The sequence below is a fragment of the Rhinichthys klamathensis genome, unplaced genomic scaffold (genome assembly GCF_029890125.1).
Source record: "Rhinichthys klamathensis goyatoka isolate OS25496 unplaced genomic scaffold, OSU_Roscu_1.1 h1tg000269l_1, whole genome shotgun sequence".
In the NCBI taxonomy this organism is placed as follows: Eukaryota; Metazoa; Chordata; class Actinopteri; order Cypriniformes; family Leuciscidae; genus Rhinichthys; species Rhinichthys klamathensis.
Window position 1 is genome coordinate 3,127,352 of NW_026606789.1, and position 12,670 is coordinate 3,140,021.

The window sequence follows — 12,670 nt, forward strand, 5'->3', positions numbered from 1 at the left end:
CACAGATATCGCCAGGACATAATACTTTCTGCCCTTTGTAAAGCAATGGTGTACTGATCGTATGCCTATTTTCTTCTGTAGTTTCATTGCCGTGGAGCCCATAGACACATACTGTGTGCTGATCTCCTCCAAAGTGGTGTATTTCCTCAAGCCTGGAGAATTTGCGGATCGTGAAGCAATCTTTTTAGAGGTCAAATATGATGATCTCTATCATTGTCTGGTGTCCAAGGACCATGGGAAAGTATATGTACAGCTTACTAAGAAAGCAGAAAGCACTAGTAGCGGAGTGGCCATTCCAGGTCCATCACACCAGAAACCAATGGTAAGTGACCTATCCCTCCATGTTCACGTGCACAATTCACATGAGAATAAGGGCGGAATATTTAGTCACTAGATATTTTTAGAATAGCAAAATATAGATATTACTACATGGTGCAATATGAAACGTTTGGGGGGGAAATTTCAGCAAATAATACCCACAGTATATGATGAGATTTACCAATACTGGATAATGAATATAGGTTTTGGTCATTATGACCACTAGTAAATATCTCATTAACATTCCGAGGTACATTTTTCTAAATTCCATTCCAAATGTCATTTGTTGTTTCTCATAGGTCCATGTGAAAAGCGAGAACCTCGCCATCAAGATTTCACAAGAAATCAATTATGCCAAGAGCCTTTACTATGAACAGCAGCTCATGCTGCCTCCCAGTGAGAATGAGGATAGCTTATTATTAGACTCTTAACTACACTGACCCGCAGGTGTTTCTCGCTCGTTTTTCAACAGCTACTTCCTTCTTTTCTGTTTCTGTGAAAGGACAGTAATAAATCAGCCGAGCGTAATCATCCACTTAGGCCAGTGTACAGGACATGCTCACAGCATGTGGTTTGTTCAGTGATTCAAACTAGTCTAGAGGGGCTGTTGTAAGCTCTGGCAAGAACAGATTTCACTTGAATATGCAAGTATTTTAGTTTCCTTGCAATCCTTAGAAGAAGAATTAATTTAGTTTGTTTTACAATTGGTAAAATAACTGGTGTTTGTCGCTAGATGTGCACAGCTAGTCTGACACTGTACAGTATATGCTTGTGTATAGATCCTCTATGTACATATATAGGCACACCAATAGGACAATCTGCCATGTATATAAAATGTTGAAATTAATTATATGGTATGAAATTAATCTTGGATTGCTGTACAAAACTGCCTTTAAAGGAAAGTTCATTTTGCTCTGAATATGTGTGGTTGGAAGTTATGATTGAATTGCACTGATTCAAATGTAGGGAAGTTAAGCTGCTCTCACCATTCACCGGTGACTCAACATTAACACACACACACACCACAACACACAGAAAGCAAGTGTTGGAATTACTGACATTGCGTTTTTCACCTCTCCATATGCAGTCCACCCTCAAAAACATCTGTCTGATGTTTTTCTTCTCTCCGTTTCTTATTTTCTTGTCTTTCTATATCCAATTTAATGAAAAAAATGAATTTCAAATTCTGAATGATAAATTGTTTCTTCAGTTTTCCAGTCTCTCCTTTATTCTGTTTCAAGATCTTTTAAAAGTTCAAGCTTAACATTTGAAACACATTTAACATATTTCAACAAATAAAATGATGGTATTCTGTAGTGCATTCTATTATGATTCTCTTGCCTTTTAGTGCTCTTTATGTGTCATACAATCAACATAAAGTTTTGTCATCTGATGTTTTTACATCATAAAGAGACAATAATCTCTTCTATTTATTTTTTTCCCAATCTCAAACATTTCTTATTTTACTCACCGTTTTAAATTGAACATTATCATGGAATTAATTGTTTCACTGAATGAAACGATTCATTTTAATTTGTTACTAGTTGTTACCAAAGATCAGACACTACAAATGTTTTCTCTTTAAAGAGTCACCTTCCTCGCTTATCTTAACTGTGTATATATAGTATACTGGTCTATCAGAACAAACTTAGATTTTTAACTTCTGTGACTGTGCCTCTGAGAACACTGGTCAGTATAATTTAGGATAAAATACACCTATAATGTGTTTTCTAAGTTGTCTATTATTTAAATACTGATATGTTGTATACAACCCTACAAAGGTGGTTTCCTCTATAACTGCACAATATGCAAAGTAAATATAGTGTGTAAATTTATTTTGTTGTAATATGCAAATGTATAAAGGCATAATAATAAAAGTTATGGTTTAACACAGTAGGCCTATTTGTATTTATTGTGTTTTACGATTGTGATTTAATTTTTTTTGGTTAAAAAAAACTTTCCAGAGTGTCGTCTTTGTGTATCAGAAAATATTTCAACATTTCATATTAATAAGAGCAACGCTTTTCTACTGACCTTCTGTTAGTGAGGATGTTTGTGGGCTACATCAAAACCGGGGGTAATGGAGAATAGTATAATTTTAAATCATTTTTAGCATTTAGTCTTTAGCGATGTTTGCTCAACCCTTGTACAGTTCTCCGTTTGTGAGACTGACGTTCATGATGATGACATATGCTGTGCTGTCAACTAAATAACTGTTAATTCGCGCCAAATATAACAGCCGGGAACTTGACGCCGCGTGTTTATTATCCGAGATGCAAGACGATTATTTGCTTGTAATGGGAAATTATATTTTGTCAACGAAACCGATTTAAAAGGTGAATGTAATATTAGAATCTCTGGCATTATAAAAATTAACCATGGTTTTGCTACAAATAAAACCAAAAAACACGATTAATATAGTTTAACCAGAAAGTAACCATATTGCTGCACTAACCATAGTTTAACCGTATTTGAAGTAAAACTGTGGTTATACAAATGGTATTCAATCTGCCAAAAAACATGGTTACTTAATTTTTCCTATAATAAAGCCATGGTTAATTTTCATGGTTGTTTCTTTAACATTTAATTTTGATGTTTGAAGTTCAGACTGCAGGCAAATCAGATTTTCTTCTCAAATTAGATCTGTTCAGGAAGACTATCCAAAGACTGACTTTGGAGGCAACGTCCGCGAAGGTACCTCACGAAACAGACTTCTGAGGCAGCGTAACGGTTTTAACGATCTAACTGCAAAATAGAGCGAGCTTTGGTGAAAACGAAGTGAATATTTAATGACTACAATAGTAATTTCCCGGTAGAAATGACATCATAGGTGGAAAAACGTTGATCAGAAATGTACATTTACACACAAACTGATAACCAGTCGCAACTTTCAGACGCCATCTTTATTTTTCTAGCTCAACTGTCAAAGAATGGAAAGCACAGGATTGTGGGATATCAAAGGCAGCGAATGATACTTCTATGCTGCCTTCAAAAATCGATCAGATGAAGGTATCTCAGGAGACAGGAAGTCTGCCTTGATGCCTTCCGACCTTGGAATGCGTCCTCCGAAGGCAGCATTTATCAGTTTTCGGACGCAGCCACCACTTGAACACCGTATGAGTACTTCCGGCATTTCCGTCACCAGTTTTGACGTTATTGCTGTGTTTTGTTGCGTTAAGAGTGACGCATTAAAATACAGTTTGAAATGACTGTTTGACTCAGACGCATCGTCTGTAAAAATCTGATTGGAATCACATTTCAAACCACCTTATGTGGGTTTTATTTTTGCGCTCCAGACTTTCAAAAACCCATCTGGATAAAATATGGATATGCAAAAAAAAATCAGATTTTTGCTGGCAGTCTAAACATGGCCTTAGTATAACGTATTCTTCTTCTTGACTGACAGTGTGATGTCAGATCAAAGGTCTTTCCCTTAAGGGCGACACACTCATTAGTTAAAGATGGATGTGCCGTGGCCACTCAACCCCTAACTCTGTATTGCTAAAACTATAGGAACAACAATGCTAGTGCTAACATTGAGCACGAGTTACCATGTGCCCTATCACTACTCTTAGTACCCAGTTCTACTTTTCCACCTGTGCTTGGTCACATTAAACTACTCTTTTCCCTGGGTAAAGGGTTCATCACAGGGTGAGCTGTCTGTCCAACAGCCTACTCAGATTTATCTACTATTTGGCTAACCTTGCTCTGAACTCACCCCCTGAGATTTGAGCTGACTTCTCCAACACACATGCACTCCATGACACAGTTTCATGTCCTGATCCCATTCTCAACAGTGTCCATCATTGCGGTTAGACATGCCAAAACTCATTCTTCAGGTTTTGTCGTTTGGGCTATACAACCTTTTTGGTGATTGTTCCCCCAGCCCCGTATTATATATTATTTATTTGATATAGTTTATCAGAAAGCAACCTTTTCTTTCAGTCACAAAATAACAGTTGAATGTGTAGAATGAAGACTGTGATGTGAATTGGCAATCACATAATTGCAATAGCTGCTTGTGCCCGTTGTATGTCAGTTTCAGTTCCCAGTGTGCTTTGATAGCACTCTATTGTCTTATTGTCTTCTAATACCGCAAGCAGGGATGCACCGCATGGAAAGAATTTGAAGGAGAGACGCCGAAAGAAAAAACATCTGCCTGCAGATTTGATTTTATGAGGTTACACGGTCTTAGATCTCGCATCCAAATTGGCAAATCGCGGCGTAGGAGAAAATTGTCAACAGGCGCTGATTTAGCAACCCATCTGTTTGGTGCGATACAGCTGTATCAAAAGCGGACATCAGTTATTCAGATAGGTGTGAGTGACAAATCTGAACAAAATGACAAATTCTAGATTTGTCTATTAGCCTTCCAGTGGCTGACCCCTCTCCAGTGTGCTTTCCTGTTAAGTGGAGTTAGTGTTATGACAACCCTGCCTAGCGCACAATGAGCTCATGATTGGCTGGCCTGCAGCGGTGGAATGCTGACCATGAAATGCCTGTGAGTTTTGGCAGAGACCGAACAAGCACACTGCCAGGGACCGACACTTCCCTGTTTTCAAACCCACATGAACACCCACAAAATAACACTCACCAGGGTTTTTTTAAGATCAAATACTGTTTATTTGAAGTTGACGTTAATATGAAGGTAGACATGCTGGAATTACTTTAAACATGTCCTATACGGCAAAGAAACAAAACATTTTTCTGTTCAAAATATATATGCTAAATATATGAGGTAACCGGCACCGCTTAAGGAAAAATATTTTTCAAATTCAAAATACAATTTAGTTTAAACCAAAATAATTTCCAAAATGTATTTCAATGTGCGAGAAAAAACATTTACAACTTGAAAATAAATTTGGGGTAAATGTAAAAATGTATTTAAAAAAAAAAAATGTTTTGGACAATATCAATACACAGTATTTAGATTAAAAAAAGAAAAAGCGGCCAATAACTAAAACGTACTGAAATGGTATTTTCATTTTTTTAACATCTATATTAGCAATTTATTTTGAAATGTATTTAAGAATATGTATTTGCCGTACATGTGTTACAAAAAATGCTCTTAAAATCAGTGAAAATCTATAAAACTTCCAAGGGCAACATTACAAGATCAAAAAAACCCTGATGAAAACCTCGGAGCATTCTAACAACCATTTCTTTCTTAACTCTATCAGTCTGTGCTCTTTGTTATCACAATATCCAAGGAACACTTTCACCTACATGCCTGTGTGCAGTCCAGTATAGGGCAACCAAATCCAAATTCATCTACGTAAGACTCGCAGACATAGTTCTTGGGAAAACAAGCCATCTTGATACGCTGTTCCCAGTGACCCTTTCACAGTCTTTTTTTTGCGTCCACAAGCAAAAGATTGATGTTCCTGGACATAGCGCTTCCTTTGCATGAAAAATTGGTTTTGATGATTTTTCACAGTCAAGCTGTTCCTGAGTTTAAGTCCGTCCTTTGAATGTGTTCATGCAGGTGTAGCTTCCTGAAAACTTGTGGATCTCTTCCAAGGCAGACTGTGGCAAAAGGCTGAGAAGAAAGAAGAAGAAAAAGAGAAGTTATTTGCTAAATATTAAATTGTAGAATTATGTAATAAAGTGGGGTCGAAAAGTAAGACCGCATTTGACTGAGATATAGATATAGATATATTTCTGAGATATAGACTGTATGTAGCCCCACCACTTTTCAGCGCTGCGCTCATTGTGTTCTGTCTTCCGGTTTGTATTTCCACAGCAAGAAGGTAAGATCTTACGGATTTATGAATGAACCGCTCGTTTTTAACTCTGCTGACATTTTTGACATTCGCTTCAAACATTACAACGCTCATGATAACTTAACAAGTAAATCCACTTCACCAGCTAAATACTGTTCGACAGCGATGCAATAGAAATATAGAGATTCCGCAAAAGACAAAATTCTAAAGATGGCATGTGTCTCTGGCGGATAAGATCTTTAAAATTAATACATTCAATTTGGTAATAAACTTTGAAATAGACAAAAACAAAGAAACTATTTATTTTTGCCATTTTTGCCTTTATTCAGATAGTTGGACAGAGGACAGGAAGCAAAATGTGAGAGAGAGAATTGCAGGGCGGGTTTGGGATTCGAAATCGGGTCGCCCGAAGCACAATTGTGCTACAATACCGCCCATCAGCTCCGACATAATATAATAAAAGTCATTAAATAATAATACATTTGAATTAATTTATGAATAATATGTATAAGCATGTGACAAAGTGTAATTCTGCTCTGATTCCTACAACAGTGACAGTCTCACCTCTTAAGGATGACAAGAAAGTGCATGGTCCATGGCAGGACAACGAAGGCAGTGTTGGTCCTAACTGCATCCACAGTGCGCTCGGCCACCATCTCAGGATTCAGAGGAGGAAACAGCTTAGGGAACCTAAGAGGTGATTTCATGAATTATGGAGCGCTTGAATTCCACCTAGGTCTTGTTTATCAGCAGCAGCAGCAGCAGCTCATTACCTCACTCTCATGCCCTGGAACATCTCTGTGTCCGTGTGGAAGGGAAGCACTGTGCTACAGCCCACTCCAGGGCAGTCCAGCAGGCCTAGCGTCAGGCTTTCCATGAAGGCATAAGAAGAGGCCTTGGACGTGCAGTAGTCGATGGCTCCAGGGATGGAGGACAGGGAGAGAATGGAGTTGATGCACACCACGTGGCCGTTGCACAGCTCCAGCATGCGAGGCAGAAACGCTTTCGTGGTCTGTGGGGGAGACGGACACAATTACGCATTGTTCTGTTCCCTCAACCATCTTCTGGAAAATCCAACCACAACAATGAAAGCTTCAGAACTTCGAGGTCAAGAATGTGTTAATTGTCTAGGATTCTCTGGGCTACCTTTGGTGAAAGTCAACAAGCATATTTTGACCGGCTCAGCAGAAATATGAGCCCACATTCAGTGTTTGATCTGATGGCTTTATATGCAAAACTCATTCTGCAAACGCCATGTGTTTGAAATTATAGCAACAATATATTACAGCAATCCTCAGCGTGAGCTACTACTGCAGCTGAAGCTTTAGATGATCAGCTCTTGTTCTCATTGAATACGAATGTGTCCTAAAACGCACGACTGTGTAGCCTAGATCTTCCAAACAGTGCATTTCCTTTGAAATATTTAACTTTCACTTTTCCCCAAGTTCTTTCAGAATCATTCCTTTGCTTTTGTTTGTGAATATCTCTTGTAATTTTGTCTCTGACTGTTCTATGTGAGGAATGTTGTTACTTTTTCTCTCTTGGCAAAAACACACTTTAAATGATGAGGAACGCTTCCAAGAATTACAGCATGCCAAGTGACTTAACGTTAAGTAACTGAAAAATGTTCTGCAAAACACAACGGAGTATCTAGAGTTCATGTTAGGTTCAAAGCGTGGTTACTGTAGTATGGCTGCGCTATAATAAATTGACAGTCATGAGAGCAGCGAGTAAGTCAAGAAATTGATTAGTCTCTTACCCAGAACTGTCCAAGTGTGTTTATGTGCTGGGTCTTCAGGAGTGCGTCATCGTCACTGTCCAATAGACTTTTCCCATGAACAACAGCTGCGTTATTGACTAGAATGGTGACATCCCCAACCTGTGTGAGACCACATTGCATTCATTTAGAGCAAACTTCGCCCTGTGGACGAGTAAAGTTATCTTTTTATTTCTGTTACAAGGAAAAGGAAAGAGAACGCAGAGAATAATATAATATAAAATAATATAAGTCAAGAAATTGTTTATTGAAATCTAGGAAACAACATGGTACCAAAATAGATACAAAAGCAGAAACAAATATAAAAAAATATATAATAATAATATATAATATAAATAGGGCTTTTTTTATTTTAGGAAACAACATTGTGTACAATGTGTTACCAAATATGTTTACCAAAGCAGAGAAAAATATAATAAAATATTTTTTTTTAAATCAAACTAAATAATAATAATAAACATTATAACATTATAACATAATATAAAATAAGGCAATTTCTTAATTTAGGATACAGCATGTTACCACAATAGACACCAAAGCATAGAAGGAAAAAAACATAATAATAATATAAATATGAATAATATAATATAAAATAACTAATTTAGGAAACAACATAAACAGGAGATCATTACGGGGGTCTTTGGCATCAACAGATTTGAAAATACCTAGCCTAAGCCCCTAGTGGCCACAAAGGGGGCACTAGTGAGCACCTTTCTGAAACCTAAAAATGGCAAATGAGACACTGGTCTTGTGGATCGACGTACCTGAGCAAAAGCCACAAGACTAGCTGTTTGAGACACGGTTATTCCCTATAAAGTCCTTTTAGAGCTCTTGAAAGAAGACATGCAGAGTGTAAGTATACCTTTTCCCTGAGCACTTTGGCCTGCTGGTACACCTCCTCTCTGTTGCCCACGTCGCACACAAAGTAATGACACTCTGTTCCAGTCATACAGATCTCCTCACAGGTCTCTTTTAAACATTTCTCTGTGCGGCCCCACAAAATCACCTGAGGAAGGAAAGACATGATTGGTTTAAAGCAAATGCAGAACATCATGTAGACTTCCCAAGACAGGAAGAGGAATTTTTACATTGTGAGCTGATGGACAACACTCTCCAACTCTATGATGCATTATGCATGATTGCTACACATTGATGTATGTATAGGCTGAGTTCTCTAAGGAGTTACTGAATAAAGTATTTCCTTATCGTATAATTGTACACGAGGTTTAGGGAGAGCGAGTGAGAGTGATAGAGGACAGGGTCAGTTCACTCTCTGGCTATTAGATCCATCACTCAGCAAGGTCAGCAAGAGGTAATGAACACAAGCATGAGCCCGTCCCCTCCCCATCCTGTCAATCTCAATCTGCCTCATAAACAAACATACACACATAAAACGGTCACATGTTCTGACCTTCTGAGGAACCCTTCAGTATTCAAGGCTTTAGTGTGGGGAAATCTAACAAAACCTGTCAAGAACATGTCCGGGCCACACCAGAAGAAGAAAAAAGTTCTTAAAGAAATTACTAGTTTTTTTTTTTTGCATTGTCAGAGTACATTCCACACATATTATCACTATTGTTATGTGAAATTCTCATTACAATTTAATAACATATAATGTTTTGCATTACAGTAAAATACTTCTGCACATTTTAATTGTATTGCGGTAAATAAAATAAAATAAAATAAAAATCCACCAGAGTGTTTCCCTACCTATGGCCCGAGAAACATCCCTGCAACCCTGCATTGGACAAGCGGTTTAGAGAATAGATCAAATGAAAAAAAAAAAAAATACAAAAGTAAATATAAAATCCATCCAGAGGGTTTCCCTGTCTATGGCCTGAGATGCTGGGATAGATTCCATCATCCTCACAACCCAACATAGGACAAACTGTTTGGAAAATGGATTGGATTGGATGAAATGAAAAATAAATAAATAGATAAAATACAAAAAATAAAATAAAAAATAGTGTTGCAATAAAATTGAAAAATGGCTTAATTTCTTTATACAAAATATTACTGTATGAGAGAGAGAGTAAAATAGGGCAAGCAAGCAACAGATGTGCTGAGTGACATACTGCCTGACTCATGTCCCACCAATGTCACAAACAGCACATGGCAAGTGTCCCATTATCAGTAAAAGTTCAAGCAACAGAGCCACCGGGAGACATAAGGAGGGGCAGCTTAACGCCCCCCCTCATTAGTGCTGGCCCAGTGGGGTCAGGCATGGGCCAAAGCCCAGCTGGGAGTATGAAAAGTACCAGCCTCTATTCACCTTTACCTTTCCAACTTTATCATTTAGCCTACATAAACTTTGTAGAATTGACGAACTTCACACCGTTAGTGAATCAACACTGAACTGACTTCAGCTGAATAATAATGACACTTTTGTCTTTTTAGAGATGCTTTACAGCAGAATTGAATTCTGTTTACATCATTAATTATTATTTCCTGTGTATCACTGTAAAGCTGCCTTGAAACAATCTGTATTGTATAAAGCGTTACTGCATAAATAAATGTGACTGACTAGAACTTTATAACTGTAAATGTATGTTTCGCCATGTTTTTATGCTGTGTCAACTCATAGACTAATGCAGTAGATTACAAGGAAAAGATTTTCATCCTATTTTAATCCCCTCACCAGGGAACTAAAAGCTAAATACTACATACCGGTAAGTAATTAATATATCAATATATCAATATTGAGGGGCCCTGACTTGTGTCTGCTTGACTTGACTTTACACAGCATCGGCTCTTTTGGCTTTCCATTTGATTCTTTTCCTCTGGGATTCAGCCGTAAGAAGCCCACACAATAACACAAATGACATCATCAGCCCTGCTCTGCAAAAAGCTGGCTGACCTGCCAATGAACTTGGTTGTGGTAACCAATCTGCAAGGTGCTTCTCTGCCTACTACACCCCCCTGCAAACGATCCATTCACACACCTACACATGTTGGGCGCACATTCACACACATGAATGCAGCACATATACACACATTCACTCCCTCACACGCACACTAGCAGCTATTCCTGACACTTGATGCTTGTGCTTTAGTGTTATTGAGGTTTTCCTCTTTTTACAGTCTATGGTTTTCCTTTATTCTTGGAAGGATAGATATGAGTTTTTATATTCATTGGCAATAATCATAATGATATTTCAGTTATATCCCCCCCCCCCCCCCCCCCCCCACACACACACACACACTCACACACACTCGGGACAGGGAAGTATGAACTTCCCTGGAAGGTTAAAGAGTCACACATGATTTGAGTTCTACAAAACAGCCTTGCCTGTCAGCAGCCCATTGTTGGGCATTTGTAAAGACATAAAGGCTTAGGAAACACCTGTGTTTGTGCGCAGGAGGAATATGAAACAGAACTTAAGGCTTCACATGGGGGCAGCTACAGGTCACTGTTGACTACACTGACTAAAACACACACACACACACACACACACGCACACACACACACACACACACACACACTGTCTGTGCCCCATCAGAACAAACTCCACCATTTCAAAGTCTAGGCATGTTTGCATAGCCAAAAAGGTGAGTAAATCAGGTTAACACAACCCTTAATGATCCTGTTTAATTGTCAGTAGTCTAATGCTGAAATAATAAACAAACCAACCAATGTTATAGCAAAATGTCCTACTCACATTTGGGCACTTTTACAGCTTATTCCTTTTCCATTTGTCTTTCCTCCTTTATAAATTATTTGTACTTTATTTTAGGAGTGCTGTCCATTTTTATTTATTATTTAATCTGTCTAAAACTGAGCACAAACCAGCGTATATTCTCACCTGTTGCCGCCAAAATAAACGCTAACAAACAGAAGTGGCGTTCGCGTTCGCCAGAGGAGGTTACCATAACAACAGTGCGCTGCTCAGGCGCTCTCATTACGATCAGTGACGGAGTTACACCAAAAAGTACTATGACAAGTAGCCTCATAATGTATCATTTTATTTAAGATCTGCAGATACATCAAACAGCTTTAGATTTTTACTTAAGAAATATATAGGCTATATATATTTTTTTTTTTAGGTAATTGCAGTATTATTTGTGTTGCGCGAGACAAACCTCAGATTGCTCATTGAAAATAATGCAATCATTTTAATATATATAAATATATATATATATATATAAAGAAGCAAATTCCTGAAATTCCTATAGGCGATCCCGATCCTTATAGTATTCATTGTATAATTTGCACACAGATCAAGACCGAAATTTAGACAGCACTCAAAAATATTAAAGCAAAATGAGTAGTTTACATAATAAAGAATGGCATTAGATTGAATAAAAACGCTAACGCCGCAGGCAGAAGCTTTACCTTTCTTGCTCCTTGCTTGGCAAACTCTTTAGCCAGGTGACGGCCGATTCCTCTTCCACCTCCAGTGATGAGGACCACATCGGTGCCCAGATCTCTGCGCTTCTGGCGCGCGAAGAAGCGCACGATCGCCCTCAATAAGCACAAGAAGATCTGGAAAGGAAAAAGCAACGCGCATCCCAGCACCTTCATCTCCATCAAGACTTTTAGACAGTTCACGCTTTTTTACCGAGTTCTATTGAGTAAAGCGAGCTCGTGCGTCGGGAGTGTGTTTGTAACTTGTCAGCTGTCAAAAGGCACGCTGGAGTTCTCTGAGAGACTGGAAATGCGTCTTGCTCTCCTGATCTGAAAGAAGCTGTCCCTTAAAGTGCGAGCAGGTCTAATAGAGGACGTTCATCAGCGTGCCAAGTGTCTTACCTATCTAGGAATGAAGAACTGTCACATGTGAGACGACTCTCTCTCTCTCTCTCTCTCTCTCTCTCTCTCTCTCTCTCTCTCTCTCTCTCTCTCTCTCTCTCTCTC

At 38.4% G+C, this 12,670-nt stretch overlaps 2 protein-coding genes across 5 annotated transcripts in view; one reads left to right on the forward strand and one right to left on the reverse strand.

Moving 5' to 3' along the window:
• vps13d (vacuolar protein sorting 13 homolog D) overlaps positions 1–1,237 on the forward strand; it is a 45,072-nt gene extending 43,835 nt beyond the window's left edge. For all 4 annotated transcript variants that reach the window (XM_056268096.1, XM_056268095.1, XM_056268098.1 and 1 more), the window contains 2 exons: positions 82–322; positions 618–1,237. In XM_056268096.1, the coding sequence (XP_056124071.1) occupies positions 82–322; positions 618–749 (373 nt within the window). In that variant the 3' untranslated portion in view covers positions 750–1,237. The remainder of the gene's footprint in view (positions 1–81; positions 323–617) is intronic.
• Positions 1,238–4,917: 3,680 nt separating this feature from the next.
• On the reverse strand, positions 4,918–12,637 carry dhrs3a (dehydrogenase/reductase (SDR family) member 3a). Its single transcript, XM_056268124.1, has 6 exons — positions 12,152–12,637; positions 8,681–8,824; positions 7,801–7,920; positions 6,815–7,053; positions 6,606–6,731; positions 4,918–5,857 (listed from the first exon to the last, which is right to left on the reverse strand). Exons 1-6 carry the CDS (start codon positions 12,344–12,346, stop codon positions 5,773–5,775), a joined length of 909 nt encoding a protein of 302 aa, XP_056124099.1. The 5' UTR covers positions 12,347–12,637; the 3' UTR covers positions 4,918–5,772.
• Between the last annotated feature and the right edge of the window lie 33 nt (positions 12,638–12,670).